The sequence below is a fragment of the Sparus aurata genome, chromosome 6 (assembly GCF_900880675.1).
Source record: "Sparus aurata chromosome 6, fSpaAur1.1, whole genome shotgun sequence".
In the NCBI taxonomy this organism is placed as follows: domain Eukaryota; kingdom Metazoa; phylum Chordata; class Actinopteri; order Spariformes; family Sparidae; genus Sparus; species Sparus aurata.
In genome coordinates, this window is record NC_044192.1 from 14507283 (window position 1) to 14524544 (window position 17262).

The 17262-nt window shown below is 41.5% G+C and overlaps 1 protein-coding gene across 1 annotated transcript; it reads left to right on the forward strand.

Annotated features, from left to right (window-relative positions):
• Positions 1-3578: 3578 nt before the first annotated feature.
• fam210b (family with sequence similarity 210 member B) lies at positions 3579-14079 on the forward strand. The gene is made up of 3 exons (XM_030419283.1): positions 3579-4286; positions 9542-9741; positions 11910-14079. The coding sequence occupies exons 1-3, from the start codon at positions 3774-3776 to the stop codon at positions 12124-12126; spliced, it is 930 nt and encodes a 309-aa protein (XP_030275143.1). The 5' UTR covers positions 3579-3773; the 3' UTR covers positions 12127-14079.
• The last annotated feature ends 3183 nt before the right edge of the window (positions 14080-17262 follow it).

The window sequence follows — 17262 nt, forward strand, 5'->3', positions numbered from 1 at the left end:
TGTTGTTTCAGCATCTTTTCATCGATCAATCATTCAAATATATTTAATGTCTGAACTGCATGTTGGATACTGTCACAGCTTATCAATAACAAAACTTTTAGTAACCTTCCATTGGAGACTTACCATGAAAATGACAGCTTATCTTTTACCGGAGATGTGTTGTTGTGTAGATTCCAAAGACCCCAGCAAAGCAACATAGTACATTAAACAAGCCGAACGGAAATGTCAGACAACTTGTACCACCACGGTTTACTGTATATATTTTTGAATGTTACAGTTTCAGCTGAAAATGACAACATAATAAACAAGTTTCCTGATTTTACTGATCTCCAGTGCAAATCTACAGTCAGTTTTCTAACCGGAAGTAACTACGATTCAGTCGATATAACTTTTCAACCTAATTTAGCCTGGTTTAACTTCATATCTGAACATCGTTTTTTCTGAAAAATCACTCAATCAGTGTTTACAAAGCAGAGAAGGTCACTGTTTGAACCTTGACATCCACAGCAGGGTGTAAAGATTAAAAGGATGCCGTGTGCAGGGTTTAGGGGCATAAATCTGTATAATATACATAATAATGTTTCGATTAGTGTTTGGTCACCTGAAAGTAAGAATCATTTTTGTGACCTTGGGCTGTCATAAGTTTTCCTCATGCTCTGTGTGGGAGTGAACTCTCTTCAGCTGATAGTAGAAGGAACTAAACCGAACTTCTTCCCCTTGTTTCTGCTGTGGGAGGCAGAACATGTTCACTTCAGCAGGACACCCCACTTATGATCTGATACGTTAACGTCACGTGTCCCCCTATCGGCAAACTCGTGTTCAAGTCTCATCTAATTAAAAGGATATTTAACCCCGGCACAAGTACGAAGTGGGGGTTTGGAAAGAGTAGCTGTTTAAAATCAGCCCTCATGTTGATCTTGTGGCTTTGCTGAGGAAAGGTCAGAGGCTCCGCTGCTGCACTGACTGTGGGCCGTTTAGTCGTGGCTTCCTGCCAAACATACATCCAGCCCTCTTCTTTATCTCACCTCCTACTCACTCTCTCCTTTCTCTCAAGTGTGGCGGTGAGGCTTTTCTAACTGTGACTCGTGTTGAAGACAGAAGCTCTAAATGTCACTCTTTTGTTTCACATCTGAAAACTGATCATGATTCAGTTTTCTGACATATGACTACGAGATAATTAAGCAATCTTGCTGCAGTTTTTCCACGTCGAGGCCGATGTAAAGGGAGATTTTTCCGATCTTGTGCTTTTCCTACCACTTCCTTTTTAGGTCAACACTTCTGTCTGGTTTTGCATAGGCATGCACATTTACATGAGAAATAAAGACAAAGGTTCAAAGAAACTACCTAAGTACTTCAACGAAACTCCAGCTATAGTTACTACTTACTTTGAAGATCACGATTATACATGCAAAACAGGCAGTCATCTCTTAAAATGATGAGATTAAACTATTCAGTGGCACATAAAGACATTCAAGTCAGTTCCTCTGCAACACTGAGCGTAACGAGGTCGTGATTAGAAAATATAACGTGACGCTTGGTGCCAATTTGTTTGTAAATTTCTGATAATATTTATAATGTACTTGTGATGGAGATATATTCTTTTATTGTGATAGATCTACTTTTTACGTGATTTAAAGGTCTCAATAATTCCACAATTAGAGGAGGAGAGAGGACAGAGAGACGATTCGGCTTCGCTACGAGTTAAAGGACAAAACTTGTAAAGTTTTAAAGAGTTTCATTTGACTTTTTTCAATGTGAGATGTAGGCGGCTACAAGGCATCATGCTGACAGTTAAAAGCGACTTTTGATATCTTTTCCTTCTGTTGGTTGAATCGTCTTATCTCCCCGTAACACACAGTAACATCCGAAACCACAGAAGATAAGGGCCAACAATGAAAACTACCATCTTATGTGTTATTTATCATAAGAATTTTGTGTGATTATGTTGTTTGATTTGATACATTTTATTGTGTAATTGCTGTAGCATGCTCAAACATGTATATTTTTCTTTTCATGGATTGTTGTGTTTCTTTTTGTATAGTTTTTGTGCAGCTTTGACCTCCTCACCCGGTGTTTTCTGTTAAAACAGCATGTTCAGCCAACGACCTGGTTAAAATATGTAAACAAACACATTCATGGGCTCGATTGTGAAACTTGGATCATCTCCTACTGTAATGTCAACCACTAGAAACGCGTCTGAACCCATTCATTCTCCACCTGATGTGGACAAAAGCCTTTTGGAAAATAACAGACGTGCAACTGAAGCGATTTGGCCCCAAGTCGTTTTTTTTCCTGGGCAAGTCAAGTCGCAGGTTGCATCCAGTCGAGCTTAAGAAATGCTCCTGTCGGGGGAAAAACTAAAGTAAATGATATTCAGTTACATGCAGGAAAAAAAAGTTTTGAGATGATAAGTTCCTCATTTATTTAGTTTTTCAATCTGAAAAAAATCAGGACAATTATTTCATGATTTTTACTCAGTTTCCTACAATCAAGAAAAATAAACAGATTTTTCACAGATGGAAGAAAAAAGAGGAACTTGTCACAGCAAAACTTTTTTTCCCCACCAGATGGAAAGTCATAAACACAGGAGAGTAACAAATTATTCAGATCAGACTCTCAAATCTCAAAAAAGATTCTCACTTGGCCCTCAGGGCTTCCGTAGTGAACAGACTGTGGCTGGAGGGTGTTTTATTTTAGGATTCTTTGGGCTCTGTGCCGACATCTGACTTCACCGATATCACTGATGATATCATTTTGTTTAAACAGTGAAATACTGACAGCTGGAAAATAAGTGAAAATAAGAAACCAAACAGAAAACGGAAAATGAAGTTGAAAGCAGACAAGTCATTTGAGTTGTCATGACTCAAGTCAAGTCTTCGGCTTCCAAGTCCAAGTCAGGTCTCAAGTCTTTTTTTTGTCTTTTGTCGAGTGACTGTTTTGATTTCACATGTCTGAAAAAATAACTAGGAGACTAAATTTAAGCACACATTTTATCTGATGAGTGAATAGCCTGTTCCTGCAGAGAGTCATAATTATTCAAACTGGGGGGAAAATAAAAACAGGAGCTTCATGGCTTTAAAGGGCAAATGTGTCGTTATGGAGAAGTAATTAAAATGCAGAATTTGAATATTTACAATACAGTTAAAAATACAAATCCAGGAATATTAATTTTTCCATAACTGAATAAACAAGCTGTTCTCCGAGCAAAAAAGTGTCCAGAACACTGTTTGAAGCTAGAATGGTGGCAGGGTCCGCCACATAAAAACACAGTTAAACAGTACGAAACTGTGTTGTCCTTTAAACTCAGTTTGTTTATTCAGTTTATTCAGTCATACAAACAAAGAGAGTGTGTTTATTTAGTTTGTTTAGGCACAAATAAACCCGTCAATAAAGATAATTATCTTCTGATTAAAATGTCTCGCCCCAGATTGACATAGTGCACTTTTAAAAACAACACCCCGGGGTCGGTTACATGCACCCCAGAGAGGTTTCATGATATAACTCAATTGTGAGCGTTAACACGGTTACACCTTTAAATGCCCCCTCCTCCCTCCTCCTGAGCGCTTTTACTATCTGCGATTGCGCGCCAGCCCTCATTGGCTGCTGGTGATAATCGGTCAACAATCGGTCCGGAGAGAGGCAGGAGGGATCGGGACGGCAATGTTTACAGTCGCTCCATGCACATAATTAGCTCGTCCTGAAGGATTCGCTCGCCGTGTTTGTTTTTCTTTTGTTTTCTGACGGGAGACGGTGAGCTCGCTCCGGGGCGGACCATGTTTTTGTGTCGCGCGGGCAGGCTGTCTGCAGCGACCCTGGATCAGGCTCTCAAGTCCGCGGGCTCGTTTCTGGTGCAAGTTGAAGCGAACAGACTGAAGCACGTCACTTTGACATTACGCAAGGAGCACGAGCTTCAGGGACACCGGTGCTTCTGTGTTTCCGTCGGCGAAACCCGTGCGCACCTGCGGAAACAACGACAGCCGGACCGGGACTCCTCGTCGGGTTTGGCGATCACGGACTGGGCTCACTTGGACCGGGTGGCCGCTGTGGCCGCGAGCCTCTCCAAGAGCGCGCAGAGACAAGCCGGGAGCTCAGATCTTATCGGACAGCCGCTGGTTCACAGGAACCTCAGAGGAGGAGGGCCGGGGGGTCATGTGTTGTTCACAGGTACCGGGGGGGTTTCCAGTCGACGCTGCTCCACCAACACCAGGACCATGCACACCAGAGCCGCGGCCGCGAAGAAGAGCAGCGACGCCGGCGAGGAGCAGCCGTCTGACGGCAACAAAGGGGTAAATTATACAACTCGAGTGTTTGTCTGACCCCGGGGAGCAGATTATAAGAGCACGCGTGTCCGAGTGTGTGTCCTCGCAGCTCAACCGGTGTGTGTCTGTCTGTGTGTGTGTGCCAGGACTGAACTAAAAACCCCCATGAAATATGCACGAAGCTGCCAGCCTGGGCCTCTTCAGTGTCATGTAAGCAGGCAGGCTCGTTATACAACGCGGCGTGACGCGCGCAGCTGCGTGGGCAAGAATACATGTGCAGGAAACTCACAGGATCCATGTATTAATCATGACTGTGAGCATGAGTACAGGCACAAGTGTCATGTACAGAGCCGAGGGAGAACATGCTGACTCACTGTTCAACAGGCTCACACACACACACACACACACACACGTGGCTGTTCGACCTGCCAGGCAAACCAGAGAAATGAGTCATTTTGTCCAAACTGATTTGAATAGGAATGTGTTCAGTGAGCTCTTGGCACCAGCTGTGTGTTGGTGGGGAGGCAAGACACAACCATGTGGGTGAGCCTGCAGCCAGAAGATGTTAGAAAACACTATTACACTGCTGTGTTCTGCTTGATGTTGACTGTTATGAGGCTGACATGATTTTTATGTTGGATAGCTGTGAGAGTACGAGTCAACAGCCACGCTGGCAGCTCTTTGACCCCAGAATAGACACAGTGGTGCTTGGACACTCTCACAACAAGCCCACAGGGAGAGTAGCAGGCATTGAAGCCATGTCACAGTGGTCAAACTGTGTAATTACATCATCACATGATGCACTGGGGCCCACAAATACTTTTTTCCCCATAAGCTAACGAAAGAAGCAGCTGTAAAACGGTGGATACATTTTTTGGGAGCAACAGAACGCCGCTCAATGACTTAATTGACTATCGTAACCGGAGCCATTTGGTTTAATGAAATTGGGAAATTCTAGAAGAGCCGCAAGATTAAAACATTTTATCTCTGTTCAAGTGAGCCGGGGGTTGGACCGGAAGTTAGCCAGCTTGGTTGGCGGAAGTCTGGCACATGAAAGCCAAAATGGCCAGACTCTCCGGCTGTAAAGTTACCCTGATCCTCCGTGTTGTAGGGCTCATAGAGCGTGGGCACCAGAGACTTCCGTCGAGGGGATGTGACACCACTTTTTGGGCCCAAGTGCATCACTTGATGAAATAAATGATCCACTGTTTTACAGCTGCTTCTTAACAATGTTAGCTTATGGAAAAAAGTATTTTTGGGCCCCAGTGCATCACTATATGTTGTAATTACACAGATGGGCCCTTATGGAAACTACCTTAAACCCGGGCGCTCTTTTGATTTTTAATGTAAGATCTTTGGTTCCAAAGTGGTGGAATGATCCACATGTACATCCAGCTGCTAGCATGGCTTCAAAACATTGTCAGATCATTATTTTGTCAAAAAAAACTTACCGTGCAACAGATGGACACATTTATTTACATCTAAGCTCATATGCATCAATAAATATCTGCTCATTGCAGAAGTCCTACTGACGCTAATGTCGGCCTGACAAGCAACAGGAAATATCAGCAGGTTTCTTTCAAGCTTTAAAACGTTCCAGAAAAACTCATTCATAGGCACAGGATGTTGGAAGAGCGGGTCGTGAGTCTCGCTGTCATCTAAAGATCGATCAGAGCACTCTTGTTGTGCCCTTGTCATGTAAATATTGATAAAATCCTTTGCAAGCAGGCAGCTAATGGAGGTTTTTGCCAAACTGCCATTTTTAGGATGTAGGCAAAGTGGATTCAGGTGGATTTTCTCTCCTGGGTCCCTTTTTAAAATAGAAGTTAATCGATCTAACAATACACCCCCCTAACATCGGGACATTGATGCAGCAGAACCATACGGTACTTTTCCTACCCGTTCTTCTTCCTTGTCAAAACCCCCCGCCTACAGTTTGTTCAGATATCCAGGTGTTATAGGATATATACTAGTTAACGCCGTTGTTGCCTCTCAGCTGAGACCGTTCTGTTGCTTTTTTCAGTTTGACTCTATTTTTTTAAGACTGGACACTTTTTACAGTCACTTCTTTTACTTTCCTGCGCTGGCCTCTGACATTTCCCTCCCCTTCTGTGTCTGTATTTGTGTGCGTCTTTGTGTCCACATTGCCACCGTGACTTTGAATATCTGCATGTGTTTCCACGCCTCTGAAAAGCTGTTATCGGACACAGCAGCACCACTGTTCCCCTCCCATACACCCTCCCTGGCACAACTCCCTTTGGCTGTTCACTCACATGACCCTCCCACGCTGCCGTCCGCCTTTTACTTTTAGCTTGGCCTGACTCGACGCTGAAAAGCAAAAAGGCCCGCTCCCTCGCCCACTCTGGCACTTTTTCTATTGTCCATTGTTTGCAGGCCAATGAATACGTCACCAAGGCCGCGACTGCATCCAGGGGGCTCGGGCCAAAATTTAGCAAGACAAATTGCAGTGAAGTGAAAAGATAGACTTGTTTTTCTCCCGTTCCCTTCTTCTTTTTCTTCTTCTTCTTCTTTGTCTGACTCGGGCCTACAAGGGAAGACAGTCTGAAGCCTGCAGACTGTCAGTGCAGCGATAGAGGCGTAGACGGACATGAACATAAATGACTGTATGTCAGGCCCAATGAACAGCAGGCTACATCCGTTTCAACCAGTTATGTCACATTTTTCAAACATCTGAAAGGCTATCAGACTAACAGGATGGTTTCATGTTTCAAAGTAAATATATACTGTATAAGGATCTTGCGCACGTCAAGGAAGCAGTTTGAGGCCCTGCAGCACCCGGAAAAATGAAACTTTTTTGTTGAATATGTAGAAGTTGCAAACAAAGTAACCAAACTTTAAACCAATGGAACAAGTTTTGAATGTGTATAATGAAGGATTTATTAACCTTAGTAAGGCTTTGTTCTCAATTTGGAACCTGGAGCTACAAAAAGCATATTTAACTGTTAATAAATACATAGTTCCCTGTTAATAAATACATAAATGGTCATAATGCAACAAAAGGCTGAAAAGGGTTGATAAAAATAGATGTTAAACTCAATAAATCTGTTGATGAAATGCATAAACATCTTATAATCTAACAATAAACATGTTTATGCCACTTATTCCTGTTAATAAACAAAATTAAAAGGCCTTATTACCTATTATCTAAAACTTAAAAGATTTAATGTAAACGGTTCCCCCATTCAGTCCTAAATCAAGTGAGACTCATATAAACAACATTCCTGTTGGTTTTATGACTTCTAAGTTACTCTACTAAGCATAATGTCACCAAAGCTGCTTCTTTTCTTTCTTCTCTCATCTGCTCATTTCTGCTGCTTTACGAGGAAAAATATGCTCCCACGCACATTTTCCCATCAGCCTGTATTTTGTCCTCACCACTTTTAAAGTTGACCTTGAATGGATAGTTTGCTACAATAATACATTCCCTTTTGAAAGAGGTCACTGTAGCCAGCGTTCTTTACACATTGTTGTCAAGTTGTCTCAGCTTTGTAGGGGCAAGGTCAATATTTTGTCTAAAAATAAAATCATTCCACGCGAGCCGGAGCTACTTCCTGCTCTGCTAGAGAGGGGCTTTTTTTTTTTCTCTACGCAGAAAATGTATTTGACTAACGGGACCTCAAACTGAGGGGATTTCTCCAAATTTGGCACAAACATATAAGATGACTCCTTTGTGGTCATAACTCAACAATTCAAATGTTGTGTTTATAATATTGGATTAAATGATGAAGTGATGCCAGTTTATATCCTAAAAGTCAAAGGTCAACTTCCCCGTTGCATCATAATGTTCTGCAAAATTGTTTATATGTTGATAAAGCACTGTGCTGCCCTGTCATCTTGCATTCTGAAGACACTTTGCATACTATCGTACCAGTTAAACTGGTTCTGTTGCATCAAGCACGACTGCTGTTGTCAAACACAGCCCTTCGGTTAGAGGGGTATTACTTTTATATTAACGCACTGCAGGCTTTCTCTCTCACTTTTCTAGATTCCCGCTTCTCTCGCTGCCCCGTGAGCCACGTCCACACCCTCAGTGCTCTGTGGTGGTCTCACTGTTGCTGAGTGTGTTGTCGTTCACTAATCTGTTTTACAGCCAGCACACACACATGCGCAGGCGTGACCTGCCTGCTCCCTGCTGCTCCCCGCTCAGACAGCTGGATTGTGTCTGTTGCTTGTTCTTCTTGTGTCTCGAGTGGCGTGTCCACAGGTCACAAACACGGAGTAATGTGTGTGTTTGTGAGAGAAAGTTACGGACTTTGTTCGCATGTGAGTGTGTGTGAAAGGCTGAGTGATAAAGTGATTTACCTTAAACAAACAACAGCAGTCTGTGTTTGGTCAGCTGACTCGGCAGAACGATGAATAGAGGAAGCTTGTAAAAAGTTTTGTTCGTCTTCAGTTTTCAACCAGATGACGCACAGCACACAGTGTTTTTGTTTATTTTTATATCATGATGATGCATCAGTTCCTATAATTGTAGCTGAGTTTGAACTCTGACATACATCTTCTGTTTGCAAAACCAGGAGAATGAACTTCTGGGCTTGTTAAAAAAAAAATAATAATGTTGCTGCAACCATGTATTCGTTTTGATAAATTGCGTAGCCTAATCTGACAACTTGCAACCCTGACCGATTATGGTCAGGGTTGATTATTATCATACAGATTATATACAGATTAGTATTTTTTTGTCACACACACAATGTTACGTTGGTGAAGCTTAATATAAACATCTGACAAAGTTTCAAATGGTAACATACCTGTGAGCAAAACCTGTATACTTATTGCACCTATAAAAGCTATAATGGTCCCCTGAGATATCCATCAGCAAGTGCTTGGTTGAGAAAAGAGTAACACATTCATGTTATGCTTTGGTGTCGCCACTCATTCAGCTCTTTGTCTACGAGTAAAGTTTACACCTTACCAACAAGTGACACACATCACCATCGCCATCTCATGTCATGTGGATTAATCAGGTCATAATTAGTTGTTGGGTACGAAAACCGTGACATCCGCTGAACCAGAAGCGAAGCCTCCAGCTCGTAGCTGAGTGTGTGATGAATATGAATGTGAAAAAATGTCACGATTGTGGAAACTGTCACCACAATTTTCTTCCACTTCCTCCTTGCCAGCCACATCTACTCTCTGTTTTTGTCCAGATATGCAGAGAGTCTTCTTACGGACTCTCCAGGGAATGTTTTCTTAATTCCCCTATCTCACATTGTCCTGCTCACTTCCTGCTATTTTGCACTCTTTCTTTTTCTGTCCAGGAGGAGCAGAGTCCAAAGGAGGCCTCTACTGCTTCCTCATCGACAGTGAAAGCCCAGGAGGAGCCGGAGCCGGAGGGAGGGAAACCCAGTAAAACCCAACAACTAAAGAAAGTCTTCAAGGAGTATGGAGCCGTGGGAGTTTCCTTTCACATCTGTATCTCCCTCATGTCCTTGGGAATGTTCTACCTCCTCATATCCAGGTAACACAACATCAGATCATTGCGTTTTCTACAGGGTGAGGTGGGGGCAGGGTTGAACAATGGGTACCGTAACCTTATTTGGTCCCGTATCCAGTATTCCCTAAATATAGATATACTGATTCTCAGCAGAAGGAGGGGAAAAAAACTTTGAACAAGCAAAAGCTAGATTCCTGTTTTTGACCCGAAAGGTCCACTGAGTATTTGTGGAAATGTAGGGAAATCACAGACTGGAAAAAAAAACAGATGGAACGAGCCAAGGAAAAACAACTCTGCAGTGCATCGAACATCACTTGCTGACATTATCCAGCAGCAGTATGAGGGCATCCGAGTGCAGCATTTCCTTTAAAACCTAAAGACGTCCACAGGAAATCACCGACTCGTGGGCTGCTTTTACACAGAGGAATGCATAATGTCTGCTGCAAATTGGCAGCAAATGGGAGCCGTTGTATTAGAGAAAAGCAGAGTACATGCTCAGATGTCCACTCAGTCAGTCGCATTACACCGGCCCTGCTGAAATCACACACAGACACTAAGACCAAGTTGAGCGCTTGAATAAAACATAAGAATCTTTACGACAGCACAAAATCTTTGACTCTAAATTCAGCTATCTTTTGCAGTTTTTTAACTTTCTGTAAGCACAACTTAAATCTTGGCAAAGGACAATTTTCCAGCCTTTGTCTTTTCTCTCTGGCCTCATGCCAGGTGCCCAAATACCAGAGAGATTATCTGACAGCTTAGACATTTCCTCGTACAGCATGATAATGGCCCTTGAAGTGAAAACTGACTCTGTAGCCGGCAACTATTGAGAATTATCACTGTGGGGCCTCTGTATTAGCAGGCCACATGCCTGGACTCAGAGCTGTGCGCTGGGCAAACAGCTGTCAGGGTGCAGATGGATCTTTATATTTAGCCGACTGACTAAAGTTTGCTGAGTGCAACAGAGCTGTTAAAGTGAGTGAGAGAGAGAGAGCTTCTGTATTGATTGAAGCGGCTCTCAGCCTCGTGTTAGCACACTCACTCACATAATCATCTCCCCGAGTAGCTCGTATGGAAATGCCACGACTCCACAAAACCTCCTCACAAGGGCAGAGCTACGTGTAGCTTGTTAAAGCTGCTTTGATTTGTGATTTCATGCTGGCAGCGCTTCTTATGCTTAAATGGGTCAAAAGGCCGTAAAATGAACTATTATAAAACATTCAACACTAAACACAGCTCCCTCTGCTGGAGATGGATGGGAGGTGCACTTCTAATCATGTAAGCAGGACCACAGGGAGGAGCAGACTCTGCTTGTTTACTTTGTATTTAATCTCAGGAAATCCTTGACGATGTAACCAGCCCGGAGCCGTGAGACGGAGGTTTGTCCCTGTGGTGCGAAGCTTTCAGGATTCATTCTCACCTGAAAGTTTTAAACATTGATTTTTTTCAGGAGATGTTTTTGTAAACACAGACGCCTTACTATTGATTTGTTGCAGACATGGTTTGCATGGCTGACATTGCAGAATGTGCAAATGTAGTTCACTATTATTAGTAGTGTCTTTTGATATTCTCAAAATATTTTCAGATTTATACTGTATTTTTTGTATTAGTTATTCTTTATTATTATTATAAATTTTAATTTATTAATTTAATTTTTTTTTTTATTTAATTTTTTATTGAACCTTTAAATCAAATAAAATGAAATAACTGGAAGTGTTTTTTAAAATTGTCTCTTTTAATATTTTTTAATTTAGTTTAATTTATTGTATTTAATATTTTCTTAGTTTTATTTTTGCACATTATTTGATATTGGTGTTTGTGTTTAAATTAAGTTTAATTTAATTTTTTTCATTTTTTTAAATTGATTTTTCATTTTTCTACATTAAATACATTTTATTTTATATCATTTAATATTCTATTGTGAATGTTATTTTATTTTGTTTAGTTTAATTCAATTTTCATTTCATTTATTGGGAATTTTATTCTATCATATAATATATTATATATTCTATTTCATCTTTTTTTCTGAGTTGTGGTGATTGAAGGGTGATCAATATGGTCACTGACACCAGGCCCAGGACATCTTTATGTGTCGTGGACTCATTTAAAGAGAAGAAAAACACTTGTGAGTGATCTTCTAATATGAATTCTGTGCACTTGTGACAAGTTGTCTGTGTTGTTTGTCTCCCCAGTGGGATCGATATGGCGGCCATGCTGTGCAAACTGGGCTTCAGCGAGACGGTCGTTCGCTCTAAGATGGCAGCAGGGACGAGCACATTCGTCTTGGCCTACGCCATCCACAAGCTCTTCGCTCCGGTTCGCATCAGCATCACTCTGGTGTCGGTGCCTCTCATCGTGCGCTACTTCAGAAAGACTGGTCTCTTTAAACCACCCACACCTGCACCCTGATGACCCCTCTCCACTCCTCCGCTGCCTCATGAGGCAACAAACATCCTGACTGTTAATGGCCATAATTAGAAACGCCTGTACATATCACTTACTCATTTGCCTTCATCTAGAAAAAAAAAAGCCTCATCTTTGTTGTTGTGAATTCAGGTAAAAAATGTTTCCAGCGTTAGTTTGCATTTGTAACAGAATCAAAGTGGTTGAATTGTGTTACTGTAGGATAAGTGTGTCTGGAGTCATGCCTTAATATATGTGCATTCCAAAAAAACAGAAACAAAAAGGCTGAGGAAGCTCAAATATTTATTTTACAATCAGAAGTTTGATCAGGGATTTTCAGTCCGAAGCACTTTCAGTAGGCAGGTTTGTCTCTTAATGCTGTGAAGGTTCCCCGAGGAAAAAATAAGCTGATCTCTGCTCCGCTGTTCGCTGTTAGCTGACTCTGCGATGTTCTGGCGTTATGTGAATCAGCAGAATATTTCTGGCTCTGTCTGTTTCCTACCTCTCTCTGTCTCTCTCTTTCCTCTTTTCTTTCCTACACCCCCTTTTTTCTGCTGTTGTTTTGCTTCCCTCCTTATTTTTCTTCTTCTCAGTATCTCTCCTGGCATCTGTTTGCCTCTCCCGTCTTCCTCTCCTTCTCTTTGCAAATGCCACTGCCCAAGCGATAATTTGGAGTTCATTAATCTAGGAGTAGAAGCTGATTGTAGTTCATTTCAAGCTTTGAATGAAAAATGTTGGTTTGTGAGGGTTTTCTTTTTTTCTTCTGATTGAATGGACTGTATTTAACTATTAAAAGGGATCTTCTCTTTTACATTTGTTGTTTCTCTACCAAAATATCATCATCATCGCACAATGAGTCTATTAATTTATATTTAATCACTTTATTTGGTGCCTCATAGATGCTGTGATCAATATTTACTACATTATATTAATACAAACGAGATTACTCTTAGTGAAAAACTACAGATAACAGCTGACTGCAGTTTTCCTCAGTTCTGTTCCTTCAGTCTGTGTTGTTAAAAAATATGAATGAGTCAATCGTGCGTAAAGTTTAAGATGGAGTGTATTATTTCTTTGGGGAGTAAAAGTCTTGAGTGTCTTTAATATCCTGGACTTTAAGTATCAAAAGTAAAAGTAAATGATACATACAGTATCAACATGTATGTTTATAATTTATGCTATCTGTCAATGATTACTGGCCAATTATTGATATTCAGATATGTTTTGTTTTTTAAATCTGATTGCTGATAAAATTAATTAATTTAAAAATGTGCTACTCTGGCTCTGAGGCAGCGTGTAATCTGCAAAGTAACTAGTAAATAAAGCTATTAAATTGATATAGTGAGCAAAAAGTAGTATCTAAAAATTGTAATTCAGCACTGTACTTGAGTAAATGTACTCAGTTACATTCCATCACTGTTTCAGATAATTGCTTTGGTTTTACAGCCGGCATCTTGGCTGCTCTCGTTCACTTTTATCACATTCAATGGCTGTATTCAACAAACGTCTCTTTAAACTGACTGTACCTGCCGAGCACTAAACAACACTCGGGCAACGAGTTAGCGACCAGGTGAACAAAAACAAGAGCTAATCATCCAGAAACACTAATGAGTACTCAGGTGCTGATTTCCCTTTGATAACCTATAGCAGCAGTTTGCCAACATCTCAGCCATATCCTAGGTGATGATATCTATCAGCCTCTTGGGGGCAGCAGAAACAAGCTGCAAACGCAAATCTGCCATCAGTTGTGGTCGATGAGAGCAACCTGGTTTGTTTAGCTTTTTGTTAACGTGTCAAGTAAAACTAGTTCCTCTGCACTGATAATAAATTATTTTACATCTTGGATTTCAATTTTTTTGTTAAACCCATTTTTTTTGTTTTTTTTTGTCTAGGGAGGAGGCACGTTTAAAAGGTGCACTTTCAAACGTGGGGAATAAAGTTTTACTCTGAAGAGAAAAATCTTCTTGTCTGATTTTTTTTAATGCTGAATCAAACTGAATAAATAAAATACCTTTATTTTCACAACTGAATACACAAAATAGACAAACTGACCTTAAAGGACATCACAATTAAATCCTGTTGTACTGTGAAGCAAGAAAGGTCCGTCACATATAACCAACCAGTGTTCTGGGGACCTTATTTTCCTCCGAGAACAGCTTGTTTATTCAGTTATGGAAAAAACAAATAAATTAGTTTTACTCATAATTACCTCATTAACAATGTAAATATTAAAATCTTGAGCTTGAATTTCTCCAAATCTACACAGTGCCCCTTTAAGATATCTAGCAAAGTATTATTGTTGTTGTCGATTTATTATTTTCTCAATTAATGATTTTCTTGTTTGGTCAATGTCAGAAAATGTCAAGTTAGTTTAAATTATACAATATCAATTCACAACAAAGGTTTCTCACATGAAACTTAAATTAGAGCAGATCCAACCCACGCACTTCAAAAACACTCTTTAAAGTGAAACTCTCGCCAAAAAGCAACCGAGGCTTTATTTGGGATTGAATATGAGTCAAACCTTCCTGTGAAAGCATAATTACGACGAAAGAGGCACTTTTAAGATTTACCGTAGTTTCGGTTTTGGGCACGTTAATTTTGAACGGGAGTGCATGGGGCAAGACATGCTAGCATCAAAATCGCTATTTTTAGAACACTAAGAAGGCTCGACACAACATGAAACTTTGCTCGTAGCATCACTAGGGTCTCTACTCATGAACAAGAGCATTGAGAACATTGTTTGTGTACACAGAGTTTATGAAAAAGAAGGTTTTTGAACTACTCACGTTAGCTGCTGCACCTCCTGCGCCTCGCCATCATGAAGACAAAAAGTGTCAATCCCCGAGTGCGACCTGACAGGCACCCTTGAGGAGCGGTTCACCATTACTCTCCTGCCTGTCAGGTCGCACTCGGGGATCGACACTTTTTGTCTGGCATGAGGGCAACGCGCAGGAGGTGCAGCAGCTAACGTGAGACACAAACAATGTTCTCAATGCTCTTGTTCATGAGTAGAGACCCTAGTGATGCTACGAGCAAAGTTTCATGTTGTGTCGAGCCTTCTTAGTGTTCTAAAAATAGCGATTTTGATGCTAGCATGTCTTGCCCCATGCACTCCCGTTCAAAATTAACGTGCCCAAAACCGAAACTACGGTAAATCTTAAAAGTGCCTCTTTCGTCGTAATTATGCTTTCACACGAAGGTTTGACTCATATTCAATCCCAAACAAAGCCTTGGTTGCTTTTTGGCGAGAGTTTCGCTTTAAAGACTCATACTCTTCAAGAACATTCACTAGTGCTTCCATCAGTCCAACACGACATCCTCCAATGTTTTGTTTTGTCCACAACCGAAAGATTTCCAGTTTACTGTCCTATGAGTAAAGAAACTAGAAAAAATATTCACATTTCAAAAGGCTGAAGTCAAAGAACTCAAAAAACACTAAAATCGATACAAATTTGATAGTTTACACCTAATCAAGATATTGACGCAGCTCTAATAAAAAGGAAAGAAAAGGATTTCTTTTCAAGTTTTATTGTAACTGCATTTATTATTATTATCACCTTTATATTATATTTACACACAATATAAGAAGAGGTGTATTGAAGCACCATCTTGCTGCACTTCTCCTTCGCCGCCACACTGGGGAGCTCCTGAACTACAAATACAGCACCGCTCTCTCCTCTTCCCTCTGATGCAACCGCATCACACTGCTCACATTTCTCATATGATTGAACGTCTTTGTACTCTTAATGTCCTCAAGATAGATACGAGCATCATTGCACAAGAAAGAGCATCGCTCCTCGCGCGCACCAAACTTCTTAAGAGTTGTTCAATGTGACAAATTGGCGTCTACAAAGCGTTGATAAAGTCGAGGTGCACAGTCTGTGAAATTACTCAAAACAGAAAAAAGCTCTTCTTCTTTTTTGTCTCTCTCTTTTTTTTTTTTATCACAGACACATGATAACCAGATAACACTTGGACTTAAAACACAAGCCTTTGTACCGCGATATTATTTTTTTCAGGGGTTAAGTGTCATCACACGCTGACCACTGAGCACTTTTTATTATCTCTGGCTGCATATAATCACAGCAGGTCCAGCGTGAGGCCATCTCTCTCTTTCCTCGAAGGTTCAGCTGAACAAGAAAACCCTCAGCTGGTTTGGCGTCCCTGAAGATCTGCAGCGTGTTGAATGGTAGCTGCCTTGAACAAGACCTTATCTCCTCTCCCTCTGTGTGTGTGTGTGTGTGTGTGTGTGTGTGTGTGTGGGTGTGTGTGTGTGTGTGTGTGTGTGCGCAAGTATGCGTATGTGTGCGCTTACCGGCCCGGTAAATAATTCAGTCAGGAGAGTTGTATAAGGAGAACTAAGAGTGCATGGTGGTCTGTGCCAGATATCAACCTCGCTTTTTCAGGAATAAGGAGCTTTGTGCAGCACTGTGACACCAACTGATACAAACCGATGTCTCACACACACATTCAGACACTCACACACGGGAAGAGGAAGAAGCCTGGGCCTCATTAGCCATGATGAGGACAGGGAGCTGCCATCGCCTCTCCATCCCCTGCATGTCCCCCATGGCTAGGAACAAATTGGTGACAGCGCTCCCAGCCACTCTGTCGGGCTACCTGCGATGCACTGGGCTCTGTCAGGCTCCTCTCCTTTCATACTGCTGTGCATTTGTGTGTGTGTGTGTGTGTGTGTACACACCCAAGAAAAAGAAGAGCGCTTCCTTGGTTACACTCCCCGTCACCTTTTGAACCGAGTCGTGATTCGAGTGCAACACTTTATCTGGCCGGCCCCGGGTGCCACGAGGGGCCCCTCCCCCAGCACGAGGGGTTCAAGGGGGTTCACTGCTGCAGCTTTTTTCTTATTGAGAGTCAGACACACCGTTGGCGTCACAACCGTCACAGCAGCATGCAGAGTGAATCTATTATGGCTGCATTTCTGACAGTTGGGAGGCGTGTGTGAAAGTGTGTGTGTGTGTGTGTGTGTGTGTGAGGTAGTTGCAAACTGCTGATGCATGCAGCGATATATAAACATATGGTAACGGCAACAGCACACACACCTTACTCCATATGCATACTCAAACTCTCTTTCGTGACAAGCTGCCTCTTTGCACCTTCTTCTTTTATTTTTTTCAGCAT